Source organism: Bactrocera tryoni, chromosome 4, assembly GCF_016617805.1.
Source record: "Bactrocera tryoni isolate S06 chromosome 4, CSIRO_BtryS06_freeze2, whole genome shotgun sequence".
Classification (NCBI taxonomy): Eukaryota; Metazoa; Arthropoda; class Insecta; order Diptera; family Tephritidae; genus Bactrocera; species Bactrocera tryoni.
In genome coordinates, this window is record NC_052502.1 from 68,603,720 (window position 1) to 68,629,437 (window position 25,718).

At 32.9% G+C, this 25,718-nt stretch overlaps 3 protein-coding genes across 3 annotated transcripts; 2 read left to right on the top strand and 1 right to left on the bottom strand.

The window, feature by feature from the left end:
• Positions 1-10,086: 10,086 nt before the first annotated feature.
• LOC120774666 (putative gustatory receptor 39b) lies at positions 10,087-11,424 on the bottom strand. Its single transcript, XM_040104395.1, has 3 exons — positions 10,447-11,424; positions 10,223-10,390; positions 10,087-10,167 (listed from the first exon to the last, which is right to left on the bottom strand). Exons 1-3 carry the CDS (start codon positions 11,422-11,424, stop codon positions 10,087-10,089), a joined length of 1,227 nt encoding a protein of 408 aa, XP_039960329.1.
• Positions 11,425-17,117: 5,693 nt separating this feature from the next.
• LOC120774667 (putative gustatory receptor 39b) lies at positions 17,118-18,436 on the top strand. Its single transcript, XM_040104396.1, has 3 exons — positions 17,118-18,062; positions 18,112-18,279; positions 18,345-18,436. Exons 1-3 carry the CDS (start codon positions 17,118-17,120, stop codon positions 18,390-18,392), a joined length of 1,161 nt encoding a protein of 386 aa, XP_039960330.1. The 3' UTR covers positions 18,393-18,436.
• A 2,820-nt stretch (positions 18,437-21,256) lies between these two features.
• On the top strand, positions 21,257-23,821 carry LOC120774668 (putative gustatory receptor 39b). Its single transcript, XM_040104397.1, has 3 exons — positions 21,257-22,231; positions 23,524-23,691; positions 23,765-23,821. Exons 1-3 carry the CDS (start codon positions 21,257-21,259, stop codon positions 23,819-23,821), a joined length of 1,200 nt encoding a protein of 399 aa, XP_039960331.1.
• Positions 23,822-25,718: the final 1,897 nt, after the last annotated feature.

Below are 25,718 nucleotides of genomic sequence, written 5' to 3' on the forward strand. Positions count from 1 at the left end.
GAGGAATGTGCAACCTGAAAACTATATGGGATAAATGCCGCAGAAACTGAACACAAGTTACATGAAAGCTTCTCAAGGCCCTAGAATCCCTCTACGTGGACAGGGATCACATCACCACAATCGCGCCCAGCACTACTACCTACTGGCATTATTCAGAGTGCTGTAGCTTTGTGACCATATATGATATAGGAGAGCGCACGATAGACTAGAACGCAGTGCGAAACTCCAATTATTTTCTATCTATCTAGATTTTGCGGAAATTTCAAAAGGCTTAGAAATTCAATATTTGTTAAACTATGTTTTACTAAAATATATTTATTTTGCAATGTAATTAAAAAAAATAATATCAAAAACTAATAAACTAATACTAACAGAATATAAATGATAAATTCAAATTTAAAAGTTTGAAATAATAAAAATAATAATAAATAATACAAAAAAACGGTAATAATAAAAACAATAAAGAAATATATTAATAATAAAATATAAAAAATAATTATTTATAATAATATTTATTTATTAATGAAATATTTATTTAAAAAACAATATATATAAGTTCAAAATAATAAAAAATCATTATAATAAAAATTAAAAATAATAAATGTTGATAATATAAATATTAAAACAAAAACATTTATTGATAATTTCTAAAATTACTTATAAAACAAATACAAAAACGAAAGCTATATGCAAAAACAAGTCACAAATTATTATATAAAATAAAAATCAAAACAAAGCAACAAGAAGGTAAACAAATAACAAGAAAATAATTAAATGTGCCTCCTAAGAAGCAGAGAAATATGAAAATATATATATCACATATATTATTCACTTACACAGACATACGTACTTAACAAACAAACAAACAAAAAACGAAAACTGAACCAAAAATAAGAACAAAGGTAAAGAAAACAAAATAAAATAAAGAAATGTATTTCATTTATTACATATATAGAATACATATATATATACAGCGGCATGTTGTTGTAAATGAAATGTTAAAACAACACTATAAGCAGCATCAAGCTAAATGTGTACTTATTTATGTATGTATGTGTTAAGCGCGAAAAAATCGCCGAAAAACCACTAAATAATAAATAAGAAAAGCTAAAGCTCCAGCTGAAGTATTTATGAAATTAAGCAGCAAACGCTAAGCATTTAAATTATTTTGCGAAATTATATGCAAATCAAAGCAAGCATTATATAAATAAAATATACACACAATTATTATATGCTAAATATACAAAAACAAAAAAATTAAAACAAAACTTGGTTTATTCATATTAAAGCGAAGCTATTGAAAGTTATATAATTACACAAGCAGTTTAAATTGAGCCGTGTATTAATGAGCTTTAATGAGAGCACGTGCATGAAGAATACACACATAGGTGGCGCTTTCAAAGTTCGGTAGATGTGAAAGCTTTGTAAAAGCTCGGAAGACATTTTAATAGAAGGCTAAAGCTTCTGCGAGCACTTGGACTTTTCAAATAAAGGGTTACTTAAGTAGAAAGATAGAAGCAAAATTGATAAAAGTAAGAATAGAAGGAGGAAATGTAGGAAAGGAAAAAGGTAAAAAGACAAAATACGTAAATCTTGAGTGAAATTTCTTAAAAGCTCTTGAAAGTTAATGTAAGTTCCAAGGTAGTAAGTTATGGTCAACATAAAATCTTCGTAGGATTAATGAAAATATAAAGGAAAAGTGAAATTACCGGTGAAAACAAAGTTACATGGAAGCATTTGCGAAAAATTGAAAGATAGAAGCAAAACCAAAAACAAAAAGACGGCTGGAAAATTTTATTATAACCTCAAGGCTTTCTAAGTAATGAAATTACGAGAAGGAGAGCTTTAAGTTATAATAACTGAGCAAGAAAGCTGAAAAAACTTGAACAAAAGCTTACGTATTAAAAGCACAGAAGGACCTGGATATTATTTATGCAATTTTCAGTATGACATCTAAACAAAATAATTTAGTTATGTCTCTCGGAAAGGTTTTTGGTATATAAAATTTTCAAAGAAAGCTCAGTGTAAGCTAAACTGTAAAATTTTCAATGAAAGCTCAGTGAAAGCTCTACTGAAAATTTTACAAGCCGTTAAAAGTTGGTTTGTATTACAATCGAACTACCAAAACCTTGGCTTAGAGTCATTTAATTATAGTGTATCAAAGTTAGAAAGCATGTGGATTACTAAGTGAAAAACCGAAAGCTTCATGCATATGCTTGACAAGGAAACATAATTGCATAATTGGCGTAATTTCAATAATATAAGAAGTGACAATTCAATTTTTAGTAGAACTTACGAAAATATTATGAAAGCTTAGTGGAAAATTTTAAATTCACATAAAGCCATGGAGCAGTCTTTAAAACGAATTAGACAAGAAAAAACAGTTGTAGTACTATGATTATTTGAAATGAATATAAAAAAACTGAAACAGCGTTGTTTAGTTATAAATAAACTTATTTAATTGACAAGCTTTTGAAATACCAAACACATACAACCGACAGAAAAATTGAAAGGCCTTTCACTTCTACCGAAATGATTTAAAGTAAAGGCTTCGTAAACCCATAGATCAGCTAAAAAGCTTTCTTTAGGATATTTTGTAGTGCTAGAGCTTTCGTAGCAGCTTTTTACTAAGATTTTTGGTCAGAATACTTTTCTCATTTTCAAGGGTATGTCAAGTATTAAACTAAGTATGGCAGTGCAAAGTAAATGAGTGACTTGTTGTTGTTGTTGAGTTGTGGGGCAGCTAAATGTATACAAATACATACAAACAATTAGGTTATAGAAAGCGGTAGAGTAAACAATAAGGAGTAGGTATGCAAAAATAAATATAATAAAATTTTAATAAATAATAAAAATATGATTGCAGGGAAATGAGGGAAGTGAGAGCGGTGATAACATAAATTTTAATGGATTTGAGAGCGATGAGCGTAAAGCGAGCGGATACCTGAAAAGAGTTTAGGTGACAGACCTGTACTAAATAACGGTTAAATGTAATGGGTTGGGTAAAGGAACTGAGCAGAGCAGAGGGTTTGAGTTGAAGAATGAAAATATTTTATTTTTTTAAACAAAATAAAGACGAAAACTTTTTTAATTTTTCATAATAGTACTAGAATAACAAATTGCAGAAAAATAGTGAAGGAAAATCAATAAAATACACACCACTAATTAGCGTTAAGACAGTAAACAGAGGCATATGAAACCGTAAAAGTCAAATTTGCAAACAAATCTACAAAATATACGTACACACACAGATGGCGCTGCTAAGCAATAACAGTAAAATCATAAATTACAACCGCGGTAAAGGAATAATATACAAATGAAACAATTTCAATAAAATAAAAACGTAATTATATAATACACAGCATACTTTTAGGCGTACACGCAGAGCTTTTAAGCCACGCAGCTTTTAAGCTTTCACTTATTTTTTTTTTGATGATTTTCGTAGCAGTCAATATGACGTCAGCATAAAACACAATAAAAAAAAATTAAAATAATATGGCACTTACTTTTTTTTACACTAACAACAAACATGTGAAGTACATAAAAATAAATAAATTTGCAAAACATGCTACCAAGTACGTAAAGTTGACAACAAATTAATAGTTAGCCGTAAAAGCTGGCCGTGAGACCGTCCAGGATATTTTCTTTGTGCATACACACATACTTACAAATATTCGTAGCATACTTTTTGGCTATTTAGCGTGCAGCTAATACATTAAGTTGAAAAATGCGGCGTTTAAGCAGAAAAATAAGCAAATATGTGATAAAATTAATTTTTCACACACACACACACACACAGGCACATGCACATGCATTTATATATGCAAGTGTTATTAAGGATTTACATACACAATTATTTTTTGCAAAATTTTTTAATAAGCGAGCGTATAAAAAATAATTGGCAGTGGTGCATATAAACGGGTATTAATACAGTAATGGATTAAATTTGAAAATGTGGAAATGAAAGATAATATTTGAAAAATTGTCAATTTATTTCATTTGCAAGTGAGAGATTAAGTTTAAAATTTGAAAAATAAAATTTGTAAAAAAATAATTTCCGTTTCGAAAAAAAAGATGTCAACTCCTTTAATTAACTTTTTTTATTGAAACTACAAATTTTTTTATAATTTTGAATTTTCAAAAAAAATTAAACATTTCAAATATTTCGATATCGAAATTTCAATAATTTTTAAATAATCCGAAATTAATTTCCAAAACTAAAATAACTATAATTTTTAAATACATTTTTTTTCAGAAAAATACTTCAAATTTGTGATTTTAAAAACTTTTTAATTTTTCAAAAAAATAAATAATTTTTAATTTTCAAAATTCTAAAGATTTTCAATTCTTAATTATTATTTTTTTTTACTAAAATTTTTTTTTTCCAGTAATTTTAAATTTTTCAAAAAACATTAAAGATTTAAAATATTTAAAACCAAAATTTCAATAATTTTTATATAATTCGAATTTAATTTCCAAAACTAAAATTTTTATAATTTTTGATAAAACCTTCAAATTTGTGTTTTAATATTTAATTTTTTTTTGAATATAAAAATTTTCAATTCTTTATTTTTTTTTTTTTTTTTAAAAATAAAAGGTTTTTAAAAACACAAACTTAAAATTAATTTAACTTAAAACTTAAAAAAAAAAATTATTTAAAAAAAATATCAAATATTATAAGATTTGTAATTTTAGAATTTAATTTCGGATAGTTAATATAAAAAATTATTGCAATTTTGGTTATGAAATAGTTTACATATTATTTTTTTCTTTTTTTGAAAGTTCAAAATTATTGCAAAAATGTGCATGTGTTTTTGTTTAAAAAAATAAATTAAAAAGAATTAATTTTTTTTTTTTAATTCGAAACGAAAATTATTTCGTTAATATTTTATTTTTTGCAGATTAACTTTACATTCAATATGTTTTTTGTTTTTCAAAATATAATTTATGAAATTTTCAAAATATATTTTAAAATATTGAAATTTGGTTTTCAAATAGTTTAAGTATTAAATTTTTTTAATTCGAAATTTTTTAAAAATTTTTTTATTTTTTGAAAAAGAAATTATTAAAAAAAATGAAATTTTTTTTAAATATTTTAAGTACTTAATTTTTTTTAATTCGAAATTTTTGAAAAAAAATTTTATTTTTTGAAAAAAAAAATGAAATTTTCGAAATATTTTTTAAAATATTGAAATTTGGTTTTGAAATGTTTTAAGTATTTATTTTTTATAATTCGAAAAAAAAAATGAAAAAATTTTTTATTTATTGAAAAAAGAATTAATTAAATTTTTTTTAATTCAAAGCGGAAATTATTTTTTTAATAATTTTTTTTTGTTTTTGTATGTTATCAAAAAAAAATTTCCATTTCAAAATAAACTGTTTGCCTATTGCCAAAAGCTTAGTGTAAATCGTGTTTAATGCTATATTTTTAACGTACCAAAAAATTTAAAAAACAACAATGAAAGTTAAGCTTTTTACAATTAATTATATGCCACTTTAAATATTATCAAAAAAGCGAATTAAACTTAATAGCAGTACAGACAAAAGGTAGCATTAGCAATAACATATATGCAATTTTTTTTCCAATTATAGCAATTTTTAGCGACACATGTATGCTTAAGGAGATAAAAGATGAAAAAGTACATTTATTGCTGTTACTTCATATAAAAGCAGTTTATTAAGAAAATAAGAATGTTTATAATAATAGGATAGCATAAATTTAAAGAAAATATAAATACCAAAAGCAAAAAATGAAATAAAAATGCTGTCAACTACAGAAAAAAAGTGCAAGCAGGTTTAATATTTCAAATAATTTATGCCATATGAAAGCTCTCAATATTCCCACAACACAACTTTCATGGAGACTAGATTGTAACTAATGGTGAAGAAAATTAAATAATTCAAAAAAATTTTAAAATTTAAATCGTGAGCTTTCATGCCAAATAAAGCTTTCATGTAATATATGAAAGCTTTTTAATGGAAACTAATGCAATTTTTATATGCAGACCTGAATGTTTAAAAACTAAAACATCCTAAACAATTTATAAAACATTTTCTTTAGTGAGCTTTCAAAAACAAATAGAGCTTTCACCAAAACTCCAATGCTCTTTTTTGGCATGCTACAAGTTGTTATACTCAAATGAAAGTATACAAATTTTAAATATTTCAAAAATTCCAAAAACGTTCGAATTATTGAGCTTTCATGCAAAAACACAACTTTTGAAAATACTTTCAAATATTGAAAATGTATTCAAATGAAAAATATATTTGCCGAAATGTGATGAAAGTCAGATATTTTTTCTAAACAAAATGACGAAGGTCGAAATTTTAAGCTTTCATTCTGGAAATGATAGAAAGTAGACTATGAACTGTCGCTAAATCACAAAGACTAACGAAAAGTAAAACTAATGACTAGCTCGATTTTTAAATATGCAGCTTTCACTTAATAAAAGCTTTCACGTCATAGCATGTTATATTAAGTGAAATTTCACAACCTACAAAGACACTAAGTGCAGTATTATATAACAATTAAAAAGTTGGTGAATTACTCCACTTTAAAACAAATTTTTGGAAAGCTCGCATAAAAAGTCCTGTTTGCACTTTCTGTTGAAAAAATAAAATCATTTACAAACAAAATACATGAATTAGCGCAATCGATTAAAAAGTTGACGAAAATAACGAAATACGAAAGAAACTAAAAATGAATTTAACGTAAAATCAAAATATTTAATGAATTTAAATGACACTCTCTGTCAGGCACATATATGAATTTAAATAGAAGTAATTTATTGAGATTTTTTTTGATATTAGACTTTTCTGAAACTGTTTAAAAATAGCTTTCATTTAGCGCAAACTTTAGCATTTTCTTTTTGTTAGATTTTTGCTAGTGAAAGCTTTCATACAAATCAAAAGCTCTGCATAATTTTCAAATATTTGGTGTAAGCATAAAAACAACAAATAAATTATTAACGGCTTTGCATTTGGTTCATGGCTTATTAAAGCATTGGTAAAAAATTTAAAACTTTCACAAATGTAGTTTTTCTGTTTCCAGGAATATGAATGACATTACGTTTAAGAACATATTTTTGGTGAAAGCCAACAATTTTAAGATCTTTCGCACAAACTTTTTTGTCATTTTGAAATATTTTAAGGACATATTTTTCAAAGTGTGGGCGTAAGCCTTCAAAAGCTTTTTGGTGAAAGGCAAAAGCTTAAAAGCTTTCATACGTAGTTGTAAAATATTTATACACTATATATCCCGTTACTGAAAGCTTTCACAAATCTTGTTTTGCCTAAAAATTATTGCAGTAGAATTTTAAACTACGTAGTAAAAAGTTTTGGGAGTTAGAGATTTACATATTTCTTATGATAACTATTAGCTAAAGTTTCAAACATCTCCATAACTATCTTTTTCATATTTGCAGTGAAAGCTTTCCTAAAATTCTTAAAATTTTGAATTTTTAATTTATAGTCTTATTTTACATACTGTTAGTGAAAGCTTTCAAAAATCTTGTTTTTCCTGTAATAAAATTGCAAGCTATTAAATAGTTTTGAGATTTTACTTTCCATAAAATTTTTAAAATTTTGATTAACATTCTTTTCATACTTTTCATGTACGTCTAAGCTTGTGAAAGCTTTCATAAAATACTTCAAAATTTTATTAATCTTTTTGTTTTATAATTTTTGGTAAAAGCTTTCACAGTTATTTTTAATTTTTATGTTGTCTAGTATTTATGCCAAAAAAACTATGTCATAGTAAATTAAAATGAGCTGATTGAAGATAAATTCTTTTCATATTTACGGTGAAAGCTTAAACTTGTGAAAGCTTTCCTAAAATTCTTAAATTCTTTGGTTAACACTATTTTCATATCTTTGGTTTAAGCCGAAGAATGAAAAACACTTTTTGTAGTAATAAAAACACTTTTTTTATTCTTGGTAAAAGCTTTTATAATTATTTTTAATTTTAATGTTTTCTAAGTATTATCGCAACAAATTATGTCTTAGTAAATTAAATTGAGCTTCACTTTCAAATAATCATTTTATTTATTTTGTTCTTTGTGAAATGAAGCAGAAAATTATATAATATTAATTAACATTCAAGAGCCAAATCCGCATTAATTGACATATATTTTTTCAAATATAAATAATTTTGTGTATATATCAATGTGTAGCGAGCTTTCAGCTTCACTTATCTGTCGAGTGAATTTTCAATTGCCTTAAGACAGCTATGTTTGTTAAAGAAATCTGTTATTGCTTCTCTAATTATAAAAAACAAATACAAAACACAAAGACGAAAACCAAAGAAAAATTTTAATAAATAAAATTTTCCGTATATTCCAATTTGTGAAACTAAAAATAATAAAATACAAAATCTTTATAAAAAATTAAATATATAAAGAAAATTTAAGTCATATATGGTAAAACAAAATAAAATTTAGAATGTAAAACTTCTCGGCACACATGCTTCAAAAGTATTGGCAAATGACCAAAAATATATATACAAAATTCGCTAACTCACATAATTTCCAAAAAAAAAATTAAATTAAATAAAAACTGCAAAATTCGTGCAGTAAAATGTCAGTATAAAGTCTTTTTGAAAAAAATAATAATAACAAAATATTTAGTCTGAATAAAGCTACAGCAAAGCGAAAATTCCGATTGATGGTCAAAAAAATAATAAAAACGAAAATAAAGCAGATAAGAATATGCTATATCCATGAAATTAATTATATTTCAAATTATTTAGAGCAAAAACAAACACATACAAAATATGAAAATAAAATGAAAAATATAAAAATTGTGAAAAACCAAACAAATGTCATCAAGCTTATCTCAAAATGAAATAAATAAAAACCAAATATGTAAAACACAAAAACAACCATCTATTTGAAGAGTCTTCTTCTTATTTCGAGTTGTAGGAAGTTAAACAAAAAGCAAGTATGCAGTGTAAAATTTATTATAAGAGTAAAAGCTTTCATAAGGTAGAGCTTTCACTTAGAATCAGTTTAATCAGCATTCTTATGTCCGTTCTGTTGCGTGCCAAAGTTTTGATACTATATAAAAATCTTTAAATTTTTAAAGGCATTCTTATAGTTGAAGCTAAAGATGATGAAAGCTTTTGAAAAAATCTCAAAGCTTGTGTGGGCAAAGCTTTTTCAAATTTTATAAAAATCTTAAAGTTTTTACGGTAATAGCTTTTTCAAATTTTAGCAAAAGCTTTCTTAAAATATGCGTTGCTTGTTAAAGCTTTAATAAAAGACATAAACATATTAAAGATGAAAACTTTAACGAAAATCTCATCATAGGTTTTTAAACTTTGGCAGAAGCTATTATATATTTTATAATTATTTTATATTTATTTTATATATATTAAAGCTTTCACATAAAATCTGAACATATTACTTTTATAAACTTTTATAAAAGTCTAAAAATTTGTTTAGTCTTATTCTTTTAAATTTTAATGAAATATATAGAATTTTTTAAATTCTGATAGGCATTTCCACGGTGGAAATGTTAAAAGCTTTTACAAAAATCGTAATGCTTGTATGGTCATATCTTTTTCAAATTTTACCAAAAGGTTCCTTAAAATATACATTGCTTGTTAAAGCTTTCGTATAAAATCTGAACATTTTTATGATTAAAGCTTTTACAAAAACCTGTAAGCTGATGAAAGCTTTTACATTTTTTAAAGCTTGCGTGGTCATATCTTTTCCAAATTTTAGCAAAAGCTTTCTTAAAATATGTATTGCTTGCTAAGGCTTTCATATAAAATCTGAACATTTTTATGATTAAAGCTTTTACAAAAATCTGTAAGCTTGTGTGGCTATATCTTTTTTTAAATTTTAGCAAAAGCTTCCTTAAAATACATATGTATTGTTTGTTAAAGTATTCATAAAAAATCTGAAAATTTGTATAGGCATATTTATGGTGATAGTAAAGATTTGTAGAAGCTTTTAAAATAATCTAAAAACTTTCTTAGTTTTTTAAGTATTTTAGTTTCTGTCTTAGCTTCAATTTTCAAAACTTCAAAACAGTCATATCAAATTCTATATATGTATATTCGGCGTAAGACAAAGTAGTTTGCATTCAGGCGCCAGAGCTTTCTGAATTCTCCGATTTTAAAAATTGTATCATTATCACAAGATTTGTCGCAATCGCTGTAGAAATCTGTGAAAATATTTATTATATTTTGCAAAGCTTCGCAGCATACACACAGGCTTACCGACATAATTAGACGCAGGTCCAACACAAAGAAATGCTGAGCGGTCACCTCGATGCGCTGCAGCTGTAATTGCGTGGAGAACTGATACACCACACAGCTGTAGCGCTTCAGCGCCGGCGTTGATCTTACAGTAGTCAATTTGCTTACCAAATCTGTTATGATGGCACCCTAAAAGTATCTTACATTTTTAACACATTTTATTAAAAGCTTAGCATTTCACACACCAACTGTTTGCAATTGCCGCAGACATAGCACAGATGACAAACTATCACACTAAATGGCAAAGCCGCCGGCATGCCCACTAAATAAGTGTATGGCGAACCGTAGCCATCCAAACCCAGCAACGACCAATAGAGGTGACATGTGAAGTCCAGCATGTAACTCGAAATGATGCCGAAGAGTGACCAGCCGGCAAAGTCGTTGAAAAGTTGCACGGCTTTGAAGATCAGCGTATAATTCTCTTTGATGGCCAGCAGAAACTCCAAAGACTCGAAACGCTCATAGTTAATATCCAACAGCTGACTGGCGGGTGAAGTGCGGCAAGCGACCACCTGTCGCAGCTTGACACACACACAATCCAAATAGTGACGCAAGATGCGCGCATAAATCAATAGCTGTAGTATGCGTACGCGTAACGTGACGATGGTCCAAGCGGCATGCCAGTAATAACCGATATCGTTGAGCCACACCGAAACGACGGTGAATACGCAAATGCCCACCACGGACAGCAGTATCAAAGAGAAGAGCAGCGAACGTAAACTGTGCAGCAGCGCGCTTTGTCGTGTGTTGCATTTCAAGCGCAACTTCAGTGACACTTCGATCTGCTGCAACAGCTGTAGGAATGACTCATGCTGCTCACGCTTCCACAGCGCCGCCATAAAGATGGAGAGATGTGTAAGCATCTGCGATGTGTAGACCAAAGTTGCGACCAACCAGGTAAGCACGAACCCGTGCTCAATCTCTCGCGCATACAAACCGTGTAAGTAGAGTACGCAAACAGTTACGGCGAGCATCGCCAAATAGAGACGTTGCAGCAGATAAGTCAAGCGCGTTGCCTTCTCTTCGGTCCAAGCCAATTGTCTGCCGCCCTTCTTTCGTGACAGCCGTTGGCAATGCGGCGCTGTGTAGTGCTCCTGTATGGGTATCACATAGATGCCGAACACAGCACATCCACGTAGCCAAAACCGCAAACACTCTTCCATTTTGTAAGTGAATGACTGGCTTTGTAGCTTGCGGGCGCTTATAAGTGTTTCACAGGCAGGTGAAGTGGTCGTGGCGTTGAGTATTCTAAGTAATTTTTCTTAGCCATTTTATGCAATTAGTTGCTTGAATTTGCCCGTAATTAGCGCTACAATGGACTTAGACAAATGATGGCACTAAATTACTTGAAGTAATTTGCTTCTAAAGACAATTTATTAGAGGATACAGCGGAATTTTTTTACAATATTAGCAAGTAGGAAAATTGAAGAAGTAACACTCCATCAGGTCTTACTAATTACTACTTCATCGGCTACTCATAGACAGATGCGCTTAAGTTTTCAATAATTGCATGACTAGATATATCATATATGATTGGCGCGAAAACCTTCATGGAGTTTAGCTTGACACATCCTGTGCGCAATAAGTCTTAAAGCTCTAACCGAAGTAATGATGGACTTAATGCATTTCAGGATTAACGCCCCCTCCTCTTCTTTTTGTTTCAAGTCAGCGCGAGAAGTCTATTAAACTACTTGTGTAAAGAATATTTAAAAATACATTTAGCTGCTCCCGTTTACCAATTAAAAATTTCATATTCAATTTTAAAAGATCACCAAAATGACCAAATTCGAACAATATGGTTCGTTCTGTTGCATTAAGAGCACACAACTTTTTTCAAATGGCTTCCAGGTTTGCCTCCGAGTTAGCAGTCCTTAGACGGAAGAAATCTGATTGCATTTATATACCCGAATGTTGCAGAAACTGGGTCACAGTTCTCACAATCTTAGCTTTCAGGCAGCATTTCGAAGCTTTGGAGGTATGTGTGGACAATATGATTGTCCTAGGTCTCACTTGGGGGCGTACAGGATCCCCATGGTGACCAAATTCGGACAATATGGTCCATTTTGTTGTATTAACGACAGTCTTAAAATGACTTTCAAGATTGCCGACGAGTAAACAGTCTTTGAACTTGAGTTTTATAGAAACGGGTTCGCAGTTTTCACATTCCTTGCTTTCAGGCAGCATTTGGAAGCTCTGGAGCTATGTCTGGACAATATGATTGTCCTAGGTCTCAAATCGGTAAGTACCGGTCTCAGTTCTGTTGCATTAACGGCAAAAAACACTCTATAAAAAACTTTCAAGATTGCCGTCGAGTTAGTAGTTCTTGATGAAAGAAATCTAGTTGCAACCATTTGTTGTGGAAACGGGGTCACAGTTACTACAATCCCTCCATTGAAACAGCGTTTTGTAGCTCTGAAGGTACCAACTGAGTGGATATACAAGTATAAACGCCAAAAGGAGGATGACCAGCTGTTATTTCACAATGTAACGAAGTCGCAACGATATAAGTGTCTCAGGGCTCAATGCTACAGGTACAAGTCTCAATTTTGTTGCATTAATGGTAATTGGAATTAACTTTGAAGAACTCCGCCGAGTCCTTGAACAAAATAATCCAATTATCATTCCAGTTACATAGAGCCGATTGTTGTGGGAACGGGGTGGTAATGTCACTTGGCTTTCGGGCAGCATTTGGTATTTCTGGAAATGTCAAAACAACCAGTGTTCAAGTCTACTGGACCGCCCTGGACCGCAGCGAGTATTTACTTCAAGTAGTGCCTTTTGAAGCTCTTCCCTCTTTGCCTTAACAATTCATTGAAAAGCTTCAGCCTTTCTGCCTGTTGGAAACCCTAATTTAGCGTTTACCTTTTTTGCTTCTCTAATGGCATACACATTAGTCTTTCTTATTTAAATATTCCACGTTTCTTTCCTGAAATCTCAATAGGTATATCACATAGGATCCCCTCTTCACTGATTTCGTCTTAACTTATACGTCAAACATGTTTCCAGCTGTTTTACCAAAAGTTAAGGTGGCTTTTCTGAGGCAAAACTTTTTCAGTACATTTCTGACGCCAGTCAAAGGCCGAAACCTTCGAAAAACTATTGTAGATATAGTTTTTTTACACTCAGCTTCCATGTAAATCTTTATACAGCGTTTGTAAGCTTCTGCAAGTTCATAATTATATGACCGCAACTGCAAAATTATACTGAAGGTTAACCTCATATAACATCATCTGCAGACGGAGTCTACCACTAAAGAAAGCACAACTGTGGACGCCTATACATCAGCAACACAGGACCTATTTTTCACTATATCCTAACTGCGTACTAAGAAGAAAAATCTAGAATTCCTAAAGTTAATATTCAAATAAAAATTCCCTGATCCGGAGACCGGTAAATGAAGTAAGCCGGAAAGACGTGAATGAACTTGGCGTCGCCTGAGTGGATTCGGATTTTTATGAGATTAAAAACTAACAGTCCGGCAGGATTCTATAGTGCACAGTTGAGAAACTATTTTTGTCGCTACAAAAAAGAAAAACCCAGATGGTTAGGACTATCATTCATCATACTCGTATCATACTGTTACTACACGACCTTACCTTAGCTATTTTTAAGCAAGTCAAATGTTGAACTGCCAACTTTCGTTCCATAGCCATTCAAAGCTCAACTGCTATCAGTGCGCGGCCATGCTCTCTAATATAAATATGTATTTGTTAACTTTAACAGCTCTTCACTGTACCTACAACGCATTAAACAAACACCCCACAGTGTATACAGCTTATCTTTGCGGTGATAAGAATCGCATATTTAATTACAATACATATTGGCCACACCACAACTGCAGCGTTAAATTTTCCACCAGAAACTCTGTAAACTCCCAATGGAAAGGCAGCTGCGCGGTTGGTTGCGCTACTGCACATATTTCGGTATCTATGTAGGCGCTTTTGAGGATAGTAGCCTCCGCGTCACAATACACAACGTGAACAGCACAAGCAGCCATTTTGCGATTGAGACGAGGAGGCGCGCACAATGGTGCCGACGCGCAGCAATTTGCAGCACACTGACGCGGCAACGTCTCTATCTGTGTCTGCTAATGCTTGTGCTGGGCGTAGTCTACACGCATGGCTTAATAACACGCGCCACGATGCCGGGTATCTCTTGGGTAGCCGCGACTTTACTCTACAGTCTGCATGTGATGGCAGTGTTGTTTATATTACTCGAAGCTTGGCACAAGCAGGCGCAACATGATCGCTTTCTGCAGCTGCTGGAGCAGATTGAAGTAACACTGCGCTTACGGTTGCAGCACAAAGTGCAACACGCGGTACTATTCAACGGTCTGCGTCGGCTCATCGCTTATTTGTTGGTGTTTTCGATGCTCGGATTCGCGCTCTTTGCCTTGTCCACCATGTGGTTGCCTTATGTAGACTATTTCTGGCATGGCATTTGGTTGATCATAATTATACGCATACGCCTGATACAGCTCATAGTCTATCTGTGCATCTTGCGCCACTTCTTGCAATGTTTGTGCGCGCGTCTGCGTTCGATTGTGGCAGCGCGCTTGTCATTGCGCTGTCAAATTTTGGATGTAGACTGTGAGCGCTTGTGCTTACTCCAGCGTTTATTGGCCGTGAAGGAGATCTACGAGCTGCTGCACAAGGAATTTCAGCTGCTCAACGACTTCGCCGGCTGGTCGTTGTTTGCCAGCATCAGCTCGTATTTATTGGACGCGATTTGCACACTCTACTGGATGCTGCTGAGTATCGAAGGATTCGTTCGACGGCGTCATTACGAAATTGCGGGCCTTTTTATGTTGCTGCCGCTGGCGGCAATACTCTGGTATCTGATGTACTTGTGCGATAACTGTCAGCAGTTGGTGCGTATATACATACATTTTATAGTCTACACTTAATAATGCAAATCTTCGCAAACTTCTAGGCGCGCTCTGTGTCCCAATTGTTGTCTAAATTGATGATCATTAACTCAGCAAATCGCGCTCTAAGACCACAACGTCTGCTTTTATACCAATTTTCGGCACAATTACAAATACAACGTATTGAAGTGTCGGCTCACAGTTTCTTCATACTAGAAATGCGTTTTCTCATAGCGGTGAGCCATAAATAACTGTAAGTTTGCCTAACTATGGTTAATCTATTTTACGCTCATTAGCAGATATGCACAGTAGTCGTGACGAATCTGGTGATTCTGGTGCAGATTTTGAAATCCTAAAATAATATTAAGGAAGCAGATGCATATTTTCATTAGGGTGGTTCAAAATGCCGTCTACTTTTTCAAAACATAATTCATATTAAAACAAAACTTGCAAAAAATCGAAAATCTCTTTTAAATCCGAATAAAACATTGAAAAACTTATTTAGAAAATAAATAAATTTTGTTTCTACGCTAGGTGGCAACTCTGTTTTAAACATGTTTATATTAAGGTCATAATAATGCTTTCTCTATGGCATTCTTTAACAGCTTATGAATGATATATGTATACATTCTTAACGCTTCTCATGACGATTTTCTTTCTTTTACACCACACCGTACGTACAACTTGTAAATTTTTTTGGATTTTTTTTTAAATTTTTGTTGGATGGCAACTGTATTCCAAAATATGTTTAAATATGTATAATACTTTTCAGGACGATTTTTGTTCTTTTTCGCCGTACGTACAGCTGGTAAATTTTTTTCATTTTTGAATTTTTTTGTTGGGTGGCAACTCTATTCCAAAATATGTTTATATATAATACATTTCAGAACGATTTTCTTTTTTTACACCGTACGTACAATTTGTAAAAATTTTTCTCTTTTGAATTTTTGTTGGGTGGCAACTCTATTCCAAAGGAATTTTGTTCTTTTACGTCGTACGTACAGTTGGTAATTTTTTTCACTTTTGAATTTTTTGTTGGGTGGCAACTCTATTCCAAAATATGTTTATATATAATACCTGTCACAACGATTTTCTTTCTTTACACCGTACGTACAATTTGTAAAAATTTATCTCTTTTGAATTTTTGTTGGGTGGCAACTCTATTCCAAAATACGTTCATATACATATATTTCCTTTCAGAACAATTTTCTTGTTTTTACACCATACGTACAGTTTCAAAAGTTTTTCTCTTTTTTGAATTTCGCCTTAGTTGGCAACTCTATTACAACATTTTTTTATATTTAATCCTTTTCTGAACGATTTTCGTTCTTTCACGAAGTACGTACAGTTGGTAAATTTTTTTTTTAATTTTGAATTTTGTGTTGGTTGGCAACTCTACTCTAAAATATGTTTAGATTTAATATTTCTCAAGACGTTTTTGTTTCTTTCACATTGTACGTACAGTTGGTAAAATTTTTCCCTTTTTTGAATTTTGTTTTGGTTGGCAACTATGTATATTACAATTTTTTTTTACCCACTCTCACTTCTCATCCCCATTTTTTTTCTTTCACGTTTCAAATTTTGTAAACATTTTTTCTTTCGAATTTTTGTTTGGTGGCAATTCTATTTATATAAACTAGAGTCTATTCGAAACCCTTCCAAATGGGTCTTCTTTTGTCTTTACGCTTCACACTAATTTTATAATAATTTATCGATAGGTGGTAACTCCATTTCAAAATATTTAGCAGATAAATACCTCCCAAACGTTTCCACATGAGCGGCGCTGCTTTGACCTTGACACACTTTAATCGATATCTTTATTAGCTCGCGCCCTTTGATGGTTATCCTTACTATCTCGCGCTAATTAATAATGCATCAGGTCATCAATTCGACTGCCGCTCGCTTAATATATGACTGCACTCTTCACTCATTACTCCTACAACATCGTTCGCTCGAAGCAACCACGATTAGCGCCGCAGCGTCAGCGTGATGGAGCAACAATTGCAAGCTTGGTTGCGCATTTGTTCATTCTTCGGCATCTACGTGAGCGCCACGAAGTGCACGGACAACGACAATATCAGGGATGTACGCGGCCACACCAACTCACGCGCTTACTGGCTGCAACGCGGCTACAATTGGCTGTTGTTTCTTATCATTTGTATTGTATTCGGGTGCAGTGTTTGCTGGCAAACGATTCCGCCGGGCCTTGAACTCAATTGGATAGCAGTAACCATACTCTTCGCAACGCGTTTAATCACGAACGCGTTCATTTTAATGGAAGCGGTGTGGAAGCAGCAACAACATGAAGACTTCCTCAAAGCGTTGCAGGCGATTGAGGCGTCAATGCAGCTGCGGCTTAAATGGCGCATTGACAGCGCGACGCTGCTGTGGCAAATAAAACGCTTACTTAAATATCATCTGGCCTTCTCCGTGCTCGGCATAGTGCCATTCATGGTGGCCACCTGGGTAATACGGGATTATAGCGGCTACTTTTGGCAGGGCCTGTGGTATATATGCAGCATACGCGTACGCACGCTGCAATTGCTCGTTTATTTGCGCATATTACGGCATTACTTGCGTGACTTTTGTTTGCAGTTGCAACAGCTGGTGGCCTACCGCCGGACACCGCAACACCGCTTGTTGGACTTTGATTATGGGCGGCTTGACACGTTGCATCAACTGCTGGCGCTCAAAGAGACTTATATGCTGCTCTATGAGACCTTCGAGTTGCTGAAGGACTTTGCTGGTTGGTCGCTCTTCGGCATTGTCATTACGTCTCTATTGGATTTGAGCTCGAACTTCTACTGGCTCCTACAAAGCTTCGATAATTTTTTGGGCCGTCGTTATTACTACTTGGCTGATCTCTGGTGGTTTCTTCCCGTCGCGGCATTGATTTGCGAATTGTGTTATCTGTGCGATAATTGCAGACATCTGGTATGTATTTGGGTTTTACATGCAAAAATAAAATATAGCATACTTACAGGATGGCATTGTGTCGCTTTTACTAAGCCAGCTGATTCGCTTGAATTCAGCAAGCGCGAGGCGGCAATATCAATTGGTTTTGCAGCAATTCGCCATGCAGTTGCAGCTGCAGCGCATTGAGATTACGGCACGTGCATTCTTCACTCTGGACTTTCGCTTCATGATGTCGGTGAGCCTGCATGTATGCTAAACATTTCTCACTAATGCTAATGAAAAATGAGTTATATCCCCCAGTTTTGCGCGGCCATGGCTATGCATTTGGTAATACTAAAACAATTTTAAAGAAATTGTTAGAAAATAAAACATTATTATTTCTTAAAGAGAAAAAATAACAAAAGTAATATATATAAAAGACTTATAGTTACTGAAGTGGGCCAAACAAAACAAGCTATCCCTCTACCATATGTAATTAAGGTGAAGACATCCTAGCGATCAGCTAAACGGAAATTTCCAAGATTTATTTACAGTGCTTGATATCCCGGCTCCCGGTGTTACTTTAAACACAAAGTTCGCATTTGTATTCATTGCTTACATTAAGGAGGCATTTCTTTTTTGAACGCTTTCGAATTCATTGCATACATTTAGACGCTCTAAATAAAAATTTTTGGCACCTGTACAGCAAGCTTTCTAGCGAAAATGTCTTTTTAGTCGTTTCCGTTGCAGGTGGTTTTGATCTGGTAAACAAAATCGAATTCATTGCCTACATGTAGACACTTTTATATAATATCCCCGCAATTTATTTGGTAAGCGTATCGCTGTTGTGTCATTCTGAGCTGACAACAAAAACCTTCGCCATTTACCTCTATGCTTTGCACTTGGTCCCCTTTTGGTTGCGTGGGCGCCCTTGTTTCCGTTCAATCAAAGGCACTTTTCGCTGGAGCATCAACTTTAATGAGGACGACATGACTATATTCATGTCGCCGTTGAACCCATACAGTTCGTAGTTCAACTTCTTCGATATTCATCGCTTACGCGGACGGATTCAAAGATCTTGCTGAAAACGATTTTCTCTAATGCTTCAAGGGCTTTCTCATCACGGATCGTTATCGCCAGCGTTACTACGCCATATAATAGGACAGAAGTCATGAAACCTTATAGAACGTAATTTTTGTTCGTCGAGGAAAAGATCTCAAATGCCTTCCAATTCCAAAGTAGCACCCGTGGGTAAGAGTTTTCTGCGCTACACCTCCAGGCTTACATTTTGGTGGAATTTATGCTAGTTGCGAGATATCCAAATTAATCATCTGTGTACCCCATTGTATGTATTGTACTTTTATAGTAGACAGTGCTACTGCGTTCAGATGTCCATCATTATAAAGAAGAAGATATACGAGAGAGTATCACCCTGACTATAACCAGCCTGGTATCGAACGACACAGAAAGGTTCTTCCCGATTTGGACGGAGCTAATAGTTGTGCTCACCGTCATTTTGCATAACCGTATGAGATTTCGCAGATAAGCGAATTTTGACAGAGTTTCACAACGGATTTTAAATCGTCAAAAAATGGTGATGGCTGTCGATCTTTTTACCTAGAGTCTTTTCCATAATTTGACGAATTGTGAAAATATGTTCTATGATCTGAAGCCACACTGATAAGATCTATTCAGTTTATTTACAAGGAGCTTAGTATTGTGTGGGAGACTGTCAAATGAAGCTTATATGCAACGATAAGAATGTTTATGTCACAATAATTAGCACAGACGTATATTCCAAACATTGGGCGTGTTTTCATCTGGCCAAATTATGCTTAGCAGCTGAAACATGTGTCTTTCCAGCTTCTCACCACCGACTTAAAACAGCTCAGCCGGTAATTCTTACGCTGCATTAGAACTGTTTTCAACTTGTCTTGGTCAAGTGGCGGGACGATAATGTTGTCACGGTAGATCGCTAATGCGAGTTATTCTTCATCCATGTCATCTCTATTGGCGCCTTTTCGTAGCCAATTTCACATACCTAAAGTATTTCAAATTCGTTGCCTTCATGTTGGCGATTCATAGTAAAGAAAGAGGGTTTAAAATCTTCGTATGGAATGAACATTTTCGTAACTTTTTCACTGTAAAGGGTGATCCATTTCGTGGTTCCCTACTTAAAAATAAAAACGCAAGAACTTCTAGTTTAATTGGGAATGTTTATTTTGTCGTTCAAAAGAACATTCATTGGCATTTATTTTTTGAAGATTATCTCTTTAAAATGTTGGCCGCGGTTAGGTTTCAGATAGTCCATCCGTTGAGTCCAATTTTCGATGACTCGTTCGAGCATTTCTACTGGTAATAAGCAAACGACACGCGTGATGCTTTGCTTCAAGGCCTGATTTGAAGCGGGATTGTCCGCATTGGCTTTAGACTTTATATATCACCACAGGAAAACGCCTAACGGTATGATACCACATGTTATTGGTGGCCAATCGACCGACCTAAAACGTGAAATTATCTGCTCACCGAAGTGTGCTCTCTATAAATCCATTGGTTGATGCGATGTGTGCAAGTGACGCCGTATTCTTGAAACCAAATGTTGCGGAGACAACGAGCTTCAATTTCAGGCATAAAATAGTCAGTTATCATATCGCGATAACGGTCACCATTGACGGTTACGCTCTCACTGGCAACATTTTTGAAGAAATATGGACCGATATTTCCACTCGTAAACGTTTGATCTTCTTGGAACCTTTCAAGAGATCATATAGCGAAGCGATTTCGGTTGGGAAGGTCAAGCGGCTTCAGTTCTTGTACAAACTATATTTTATATGCTTTCAATTTAAGATCTCAACGTAAAAAGCGCCGTGTCCTTCTAAACATCAGTCCGAGTTGCTACAAACAGCGCCGAATCGACTCTCTATGGTCTTCGTGTACATTCTCAGCTACGGCTGCTATATTTTCTTCACTGCGTGCTGTACGTGATCTATTCGGTCGAATATTATCCAATAGTGAATGCTGGGTCTCAAGGTGGGTGTTGGTGAGCCAGTACTTTTTCACCGGCAATAAATAATAAATTTTTCCCATTCCCAATATATTCATATCTTACCGGCGCTAAGTGATATCTCATTGAAAAATTAATCAAATAACTCTGACATGCCTGCATATCAATGCATCTGCATGCAACCGATAGTGCAACAATTAGCTCGGTCTCCAACTAATTTAGACGTGTCATGGAGCAACAGCTACAAGCTTGGTTTCGCTACGCTGCAATTCTAGGCATTCAAACGGGAAATGCGCACACGCCGCGAAACCAACATGTAATCGGCCTCTGTAGAGCGCACACGAAGCGAAGAAGCGCATTTTCTGAGAAAATAAATGTGCTCATCTCTTGTCTACAGCGCTGCTACAACTATGCTTTGCTGCTTTGGGTGTTTGCAGTCTATATAAACGGCTTGTATTGGCGTCGACGCATACCCAACACCATGCTCACCTGGCTGGTGGCGACCATACTCTTCACCGCACAAGCCATCACAAACGTGCTCATCATCGCTGAGACACTGTGGAAGCAGCAAGAACACGAGGCCTTTCTGCTGCTGCTCCAGCGCATTGCATTCGCCTTTAAGCTGCGCCTGCGACAGCCTATCGAACAGCAGCAATTTCTGTTGAGTTTGCGGCACCATTTGTGCTTTTCGATGGCAGTGTGGTTGCTGGGTCTCTTGCTCTTTCTATTGACCTCATTCTGGCTGCAATACATCGGCTACTTCTGGTATGGCTTGTGGTTCATAATCACCATGCGTGTACGCGTGATACAACTGCTGATTTACTTGCGCTTGCTGCAGCATTACATGCGTTGTCTCTGCAAGCAATTGAGTCAAGTTGTAGCATACCACACGGCGCCAGATAGTCAAATGCTGGATTATAATTATGCAAAGCTGTTAACGCTCGAATATTTGCTGGCTGTCAAGGAAGTGTATGCGCTGCTCTGTGAAGCGTTTCATTTACTAAACGATTTCGCCGGCTGGTCGCTGTGTAGCAATATATCATGCTGTATGCTCGACATCACTTGCAATATATATTGGTCGCAATTGATATTAGACGGCAGTGCTAAACGCCGTTATTACTATATAGCGAGCATATGGTGGATTATTTCCATGATTGCTATGGTCTGGCATATCTGTCGGTTAAGTGATAACTGCAAACAGTTGGTGAGTGAAAATGTTCACAATAAGCAATTTTTGGAAGACACAATTTTACTTAAAAAATTTATATTGCCTACATTTAAGATGAGTAACTAGCGTAAGTTTTAAATCTCATTTATTCTAAACATTTTTTTATCTCATTTTTTATTGTATTAACTGCTTTTGAAGTATCTTAAAGCTCATATATTCACTTTATAAATAGTATTGCTTCTTTTTGGTTCAGCAGACAAGCAAATTTAGAGATAAAATATGTTTTTATATTATTCAATGAGTAATAATTTTATTTTAATTTAAAAGGAACTTTATTGCCTACCTTTAGGAGTATAAAGCTTTAACAAATGTATAGTCAATACAGCAATGCTGAGGATCGCTGAAGTATTATAAAGAAAAACTTTTCTAATAATTGATTAATTATTAGTATTTATTGCCTACATTTAGGAACTCATAGCCAAGGGTTTATTAAATTGTTAAAAAAATACGGCCTCTATATATGTTATTATATTATTCAATAATATAAAAATAATAATTTTATTTTAATTTGAAAGGTACTTTATTGCCTACTTTTAGGAGTATAAAGCTTTAACACATTTATGGTCAATACAGCAATGCTGATAATCGCTGAAGTATTATAAAGAAAGACTCTTTTAGAAAATTATTAAATAAAACTAATTATTGCCTACATTTAGGATGTCATAGCCAACGGTTTATTAAATTTCTAAAACATACGTCATCTCTGATGTTCACAATTACCTTAAATTACTATGAATTAAAACTAATTTAAAAAATGATACATTAAAAAATCGTATTGCATATATTTAGGATTATTTTCGAGCGTATTTTTGTTATTGTTGTAAAAATTTTAAGGAAATATGTATCGCATACATTTAGGATTATTTGCAAGCGCATTTTTTTAATCCATTTTATATATAAAGATTATTTTATAAGAATTATTTTATTTTTTGAACTTAATATTTTAAAAGTTAGTTTTCCTACAAATCTTTTGCCTGCTTTTAGGAGTTCATAGTCAAAAATTGATTAATAGAGCCATGTTGGGCATCGTCACTACCCAAAATTTTTACAAATAAAAACAATTATTAAAAATTGCTTAAAAATATTGCATACATTTAGGGTTCATTACTAAAATGTATATTAAAGTCTACCTTTCGGAACACATCCTATTACATTTAGTTCGTAAATTGAGCTTAAGATTTAATTATATTTTATTTACATACATATATCATAATTAATATTTTTAACTCCATTGATCCACGCGCATACTTTATATTGCCTACTTTTAGGATCGCTTAATAGCCAATTTATTAAGCAAAATAATTATTAGCAGTTCTGCGCGTTCATCGCGCGCTTATCGCCTGTGCTTACAGCAGTTCACTATGCAACTGCAACTGCAACCGCTTGAGGTGTCCGCGAAGGGATTTTTCATTTTAGATATGCAGTTACTCATGTCGGTAAGCCCACGTATATGCTTTAGTCCCAATAAGAACTATGTATATAAAACAATTTATGTATACTTTATTTCAGATTTCCATTGCGATAACTGCTTATTTGGTGATAATAAGACAGTTTTTGACTATCTAAATATTGTATTTTTTTTTTGGAAAAAACGAAATGTGTTATAATAAAGTGGTGAACCAAAATATGTAGGTATATATTTATTGTTTATATTTTTTTTAAATTATTGCAAAATCTATTTTTCTATTTATATATTTCGATTTAAAGGAACAAATTTCTAAGAACAAAACAGAAAAATAACATTTTATGCATTGATAGCTCCGTTATAACCAGTCACTGACATTCAACAGTGCGTATACGTAACCTTAAGGTATTTGCAAACTTTCCTAATTAGTACCTTATAAATTATAAATAAGCGTAACTAATATTGTTTATTACTATCAAATCTTCAATCTAGATATCCACTGAGCGGGCGGTAAAAAATTTTTATAAAATGATTTTTATAAAAAATCCTAATATTATTGTAAAATATATTTTTTATTAATCTATTTAGTTTTAAAGTAACAAATTTCCAAAAAAAAACCAAAAATAACATTTTTGCATTGATAGCTCCGTTATATCCAGTCACTGACATTCAACAGTGCGTATACGTAACCTTAAGGTACAATAGTATTTGCAAACTTTCCTATTTAGTACCTTATAAATTATAAATGAGCATAAATAATATTGTTTATTACTATCAAATCATCAACCGATATCCACTGAGCGCGCAGTAAAAAATTTTTATAAAATGATTTTTATAAAAAATCCTAATATTATTGTAAAATATATTTTTTATTAATCTATTTAGTTTTAAAGTAACAAATTTCTAAAAAAAAAAATTAAAAATAACATTTTTTGCATTGATAGCTCCGTTATAACCAGTCTCTGACATTCAACAGTGCGTATACGTAACCTTAAGGTATTTACATATAAACTTTTCTACCTTTAGTACTACTTTGGTACTTAATAAATTATAAATAAGCATAAATAATATTTTGTATTGTTCGCTTTTGCTATCAAATCTCGAACGCAGACGTCCACTGTGTGTATACACAAAATGTGTATACAGTTTTTTTTAAAAAAATTCCTCAAATTCTGAAGTACTTTAACCGTTAAAAATTCTGCGATTAATACAAAATTATTAATTTATTATAATTGCGAAATGTTCATATTTTTTATTAAAAGCAAATTTCCCGATAGTAAAATTCCAAAAATAAACAGCTCAACTCACCAATTACACCCAACAGTGCGTATGAGTAACTATGAAATATCAAAAACAACTGATAATGTGAAATGACTTAATAAACATAGTATTTTATTTTACAACAAGAAAAACGTTAAATTTGGCTGCACCAAAGCCGAAATACCCTTTACAAATAAAAAAGTTTCCCTACAAAACTTAGTTTTGATCGTTCGATTTCTATGACGGCTATGTGATACAGGGGTCCGATCTTGAAAATAGGTTCGTCAGGTTATAGCGATGTTCTTGTCAAAAGTTCTTGGAAATAACTTGACATATAAAAAATTTTCCCATATAAGGACATATATTTGATCGGTCAGTTTGTGAGGCGGCAATATGCTATAGTTAACCGATCTGAACAATTTCTTCGGAGATTACATTGTTGCCTTAGAAAATAAGCTGTACCAAATTTCATGAATATATCTTGTCATATGCAAAAGTTTTCCATGCAAGAACTTTTTTCTGATCGTTCAGTTTGTATGGCAGATAAATGCTATAGTAAGCCGATCTGAACAATTTCTTCGGAGATTACATTGTTGCCTTAGAAAATAAGCTGTATCAAATTTCATGAATATATCTTGTAAATGCAAAAGTTTACAATGCAAGAACTTTTTTCTGATCGTTCAGTTTGTATGCCGGCTATATGCTATAGTAATTCAATCCAGAAAATATCTTCATATATTGTAGCGTTGTCTTGGATAATAATTGATGCTAAATTTCGTGAAAATATCTCGTCAAAGG

Excerpts from the sequence above, each read along its gene's own strand:
- LOC120774667 (XM_040104396.1), top strand. The coding sequence starts at position 17,118 with ATGGAGCAACAATTGCAAGCTTGGTTGCGCATTTGTTCATTCTTCGGC. Across the intron at positions 18,063-18,111 it reads GCGATAATTGCAGACATCTG|GATGGCATTGTGTCGCTTTT; the intron begins GTATGTATTTGG and ends GCATACTTACAG. Across the intron at positions 18,280-18,344 it reads ACTTTCGCTTCATGATGTCG|TTTTGCGCGGCCATGGCTAT; the intron begins GTGAGCCTGCAT and ends TATATCCCCCAG.
- LOC120774668 (XM_040104397.1), top strand. The coding sequence starts at position 21,257 with ATGGAGCAACAGCTACAAGCTTGGTTTCGCTACGCTGCAATTCTAGGC. Across the intron at positions 22,232-23,523 it reads GTGATAACTGCAAACAGTTG|GATCGCTTAATAGCCAATTT; the intron begins GTGAGTGAAAAT and ends GCCTACTTTTAG. Across the intron at positions 23,692-23,764 it reads ATATGCAGTTACTCATGTCG|ATTTCCATTGCGATAACTGC; the intron begins GTAAGCCCACGT and ends ACTTTATTTCAG.
- LOC120774666 (XM_040104395.1), bottom strand. The coding sequence starts at position 11,424 with ATGGAAGAGTGTTTGCGGTTTTGGCTACGTGGATGTGCTGTGTTCGGC. Across the intron at positions 10,391-10,446 it reads GCGGCAATTGCAAACAGTTG|GGTGCCATCATAACAGATTT; the intron begins GTGTGTGAAATG and ends AGATACTTTTAG. Across the intron at positions 10,168-10,222 it reads ACCTGCGTCTAATTATGTCG|ATTTCTACAGCGATTGCGAC; the intron begins GTAAGCCTGTGT and ends ATATTTTCACAG.